Source organism: Etheostoma spectabile, chromosome 23 (genome assembly GCF_008692095.1).
Source record: "Etheostoma spectabile isolate EspeVRDwgs_2016 chromosome 23, UIUC_Espe_1.0, whole genome shotgun sequence".
Classification (NCBI taxonomy): Eukaryota; Metazoa; Chordata; class Actinopteri; order Perciformes; family Percidae; genus Etheostoma; species Etheostoma spectabile.
This window is the reverse complement of record NC_045755.1, coordinates 3,015,758-3,020,203: the sequence shown is the minus strand read 5'-3', so window position 1 is coordinate 3,020,203 and position 4,446 is coordinate 3,015,758. Positions and strand designations below refer to the sequence as shown.

At 40.1% G+C, this 4,446-nt stretch overlaps 1 protein-coding gene across 3 annotated transcripts in view; it reads left to right on the top strand.

Moving 5' to 3' along the window:
• The window catches only part of coa6 (cytochrome c oxidase assembly factor 6), a 6,430-nt gene extending 4,435 nt beyond the window's left edge, over window positions 1-1,995 (top strand). Inside the window, exons 2-3 of one of the 3 annotated variants that reach the window (XM_032505778.1) lie at window positions 1,295-1,450; window positions 1,662-1,995. In XM_032505778.1, coding sequence (XP_032361669.1) covers window positions 1,307-1,450; window positions 1,662-1,760 — 243 coding nt within the window. In that variant the 5' untranslated portion in view covers window positions 1,295-1,306 and the 3' untranslated portion in view covers window positions 1,761-1,995. Of the gene's footprint in view, window positions 1-1,140; window positions 1,451-1,661 lie in introns of those variants that run through there. The other 2 variants (XM_032505777.1, XM_032505779.1) reach the window with 2 other exon arrangements.
• Window positions 1,996-4,446: the final 2,451 nt, after the last annotated feature.

Here is a 4,446-nt window from a genome sequence, read left to right as displayed (position 1 = left end):
ATATATATATATATAGATTAGAGATGGTCCAATTTTTGCTTTTCGATTCCGATACTTGAACTTGCGTATCGGCCAATACCGAGTACTGATCCGATACCAGTGTGTCATCCATTTTATTATGTTTTAACGGCTGTATACTGTTATCCCTATACGGATGTGATATGATTTCTATCTTTGTTGGTCTGGCTCAGGTTAAACTCTTTGTGAAACATGAACAAACAAACAATGAACGCTGTAGAATTTTCTTTTATTATCCAGTTTGACAGTCAGTGATAATGGGAAAAACAACATAAAGCAACAACTTTAACAATTCATTTTCTTTAGGGCTTTATTATGTGGTATCGGATTGGTGTATAAACTCCAGTACTTCCCGATACCAGCATTTTAGGCAGTATCGGAGGCGATACCGATATCGGAACATCTCTAGGATGGATAGATAGATATTGACGCTAATGGAAGGATGTAAATTCCCAGCATAAGTGGTGCATACCTTAAGGATATGTGATGATAAACAGTAACCTCATAGGATAACCTAGCAGAAGTGTACAGTAATGAAGGGACTATGGTGTGATATGTCAAAGGTTAATGCGTTTTTAGTGTAGACTTCATCATTGTTTAGCTGTTTAGCCTTCACATTGCAGGAGCTACATGAATTCCTGTTAACTTACCCAAGGCAAGGCAAGGCAGCTTTATTTGTATAGCACATTTCAGCAACAGGGCATTCACAGTGCTTTAACACACAATCATTAAACAATAAACCACAAGTACAACAGTTAAATCATAAGCATTAAAATCAATAAGACACATGAATAGACAGTTAAAAACAAAATAGAACATTGGACACATAACACAAGAATAAAGTTACAGTGCAGCATAAGAAAGAAATTAGCATTAATTTAAAGAAAGGCAGCATCAAAAAGAAAGTCTTCAGCCTTGATTAAAAGAACTGAGAGTAGCAGCGGATCTCAGTTTCTGGGAGTTTATTCCAGATATGAGGAGCATAGAAACTGAAAGCTGCTTCACCCTGTTTAGTTTCTGACTCTGGACAGAAAGTAGACCTGTCCCGATGACCTGAGAGGTCTGGGGGGTCATAGTGTAGTACAGAGATCAGAAATGTATTTGGACCTAACCTTAAGGTTTATAAACTAGCAAGAGTACTTTGAAATCAATTCTTTGAGACACAGGAAGCCGTGTCAAGACTTCAGAACTGGAGTGATGTGATCCAGTCTGTTGGTCTTAGTGAGGACTCCAGTGAGGACTACCCAGTCTCTAATTTTTCTTTAATCTTTCCCAGGATCAGGCAGCAATGACGGCTCCAAACTCTGCAGAAAGAAAGGCATGCTGGGATGCCAGGGACCAGTTATGGAAATGTCTGGATGACAATGGTGACAAAGCTGCGTCCTGCCAGAAGTTCCAAAGCGAGTTTGAGGCAAATTGCCCCGCTCAGTGGGTAAACTATCCCCTCTTTTCATCTTTTTGATCCCTGAGCTCAGTATTTCCAAATTCACAATTTCATTCTTCTTGAAAAGTATTATTTTCACGTTAGAACAGCCCTCAACTTTTACCATTCAATCGAGAAGACCTCACACAGGTGAAAGCTTTGTGTAGCCTGAGTGAAATGCTGCAGGATTGTTGCTGATCTTTCCCATTTTTTCTGGCAGGTAAAATATTTCACCAAGAGAAGAGATTTCCTGAAATACAAAGAGAAGATGCAGACAGAAGGATTCACACCTGCCGAAGGTCCCCAGCAACCTTCCTAACCACTGGACAGCACACTGACTTTCAGCCTCATTCAGACCATGGCCAGAGGGACAGGACTTTATTATGGACCTGAACTTCACCTTTATCATTATTTATTTGTACAGAGATGAGAGAGAGATTGGAAAGTACATGTAATGTCCCTATGGAACTTTACTGTCACTTGGAATAGTTGTGATCAGTGCAACGCTTACACAGACACAGTACATCTACACACTCTCATCCACACAATCTCAAGTGTGACTTACTTGTGGTGTTTTATGTAAATAAAGAATAATAATACATACAACAGTGGTTTTATTGTTGATGTATAATGTATCAATCTAACTCATAAGACATTAAGTTACAACACATAATTTAGGAATATAACAGCTCATTTGCTTTATATTACAAATCTTTATGTATTTACAAAAGGAGTGTGGACCCTGTGTCAAAGCTCACGGCCGTAACCCCATAACGCTGTAGGAAACCTTCAGTACAACTGAAGATGTTACAAAATAAAAGCGTAGGCTTTTGATTCTGCCCACGGTAGGAACTAAACTTGTAATGAAGTGATATAAAAAGAAAAAAAAACAGACACATATTGCAATTAAAATTAGTGTAAAAATATAAAGCACAGTACAGTGAATGTTAATGTGCAAACAGTTCCGCCACCAGGCGGCAGATATTGTGATTGGACAGTTGATTGAACAAACTATTGCACCTTATAACCCATCTCTCTTCTTTAAAGGCTTTGAATGCCGCATTCAACAACAACTTGACGCCGTCCCAAATAAATCTACGTTTCTTTTTTGCGTCCACATGCCCGGTGAAATGTCACACGTCCTGGGTGACAACAAAGACACACCAAACACGGTCATCCTATCGCTTACCATGCTAATGTAATACATTTCATTCAATATACACATTGTGATACAGTAGCTATTGATTCTTGATAATGGTGTTTTCTACCTATTCACTAAGAGACTTTCATTTTCAACATTATATTGGCATAAACTCAGGACCTTAGCTAGTAAAAATCTCAGATTTTATGACTTCATAATCTTCATAATGGAGTTTTCACACACAAAAAAATAATGGCAAGAGTGTGTCTAACATCTCAAGTCTCTGTCTGCGAGATACGGAGGTTAGCATAAAATACACGGTGATATGATTAGTCAACCAACCCGGCACTCTTCTATACCTTAAATACAGTACAGTTTACGTTCCTAATATTGTAATGGTATCAAGTAAAAGCGTATGTCTGAGATATAGCACAGTAAAAAGCAATTAGTCTACTGCTTGAAAAAATGAAGATGACTGAGATTACAGCAAGGCATTTCAACTGTCAAGGTTGGAGGTTTGATTCCCACAAGGGACAGTCCATCTAAAAGTGTATGACAGGCTATTCTATGGTAAAGGCACTAGTGGTACTGGAAGGTGCTTATTCAGTGTTCGCAGTATGATGGGGCAAAAAATCAGCTTAAAAAACTTTGGTAAAGACATCAGGCAGATATTAAAGCGTGATTTATGCTTCTGCAGTAAATCGACAGCGTGGCTACGTACGTAGGTACGTGGAGATACCGACCATATGCCGTAGCCTGACGTGCACATACATGTCGCGGTGACGCACGTCTTGGCACATTGCATTTCCCCCCTATATTTATTTCCTGGTTGTCCTCCATAAACAACATGAAATCAAGGAGTAGGGTTAACTTCTCTTGCTACAGGTTTCCCACCGTGGTCAGAAAACACAGTGGAGACACTTTGAGAAACTAATCCCCGCCACTAATCCCTGCCACTCTCTCAATCGCTCTACCACACACTCCCCACACACATGCCGGCCCTGCTATTCCCTTAAAAGATATCGAAGCACACACCAACGCGAGTATTACCTTCGGACCACTTGCGTAGGCTATGGCGAAAACTCTAAGTGGAGCCTCCGCAGGATCATAAATCACGCTTAAGAGGCCTAGATTTCTAAAGTAATGCAGGAAACAGCTAAGAACAATTACAAACAGCTTTCAATTTGTTGCTAAATATACACAATCTTTTACCTCTTTCAAAACAGATCATATCAGGAGATATAAGTAGGCCTGGCAAACCTGGTTTCTTTTAAGGATTCAGGTTATTCTGAGTCCCTCACTGTCTGCTCGACCTACTACATGTATACACCAAACCTACAGTAGGCCTAGCTAGGCCACATGCAGAACATTGTATGTTATTTCAGAAGTGGAAGAATGGCTTTTGTTGTTGAATTGCTTTACTCAAGCTCGAGGAGAGACTTCACTCGCTTGTCTGAATCAGATCCACTCATAGCCGGCTGATTTTGCGGGATTCACTGACTTGCACTTGCACGAGCATCGACAGCTCCTGCTCTGAGTCTGCGGGTCGGACTGTCTCTCTGCTCACTCAATCGCTTGAGGAGTTATTGTTGCCTACAAAATTGTAAGTTATAAAGCTTTTTGCAGCGAAGATGGCTAGGAATAGTGGTGGCTAATGTTGCAAGAGGTTTGTGTGTGGCGCTGTTATCATTTTAGATTGAATTGTGGTAGGGTTACCGGGTTAATGATAGTAGAGACTCACGATTTGTGAGTCAATTTAAGGACTCGGGTTAAAGATCCGAGTGAATCACGACTCGAGCAGGTCTAGATATATGCATAGACTTCCGGTCAAAAGTTTGGGGTCACTTACAAATTTCCATACCAC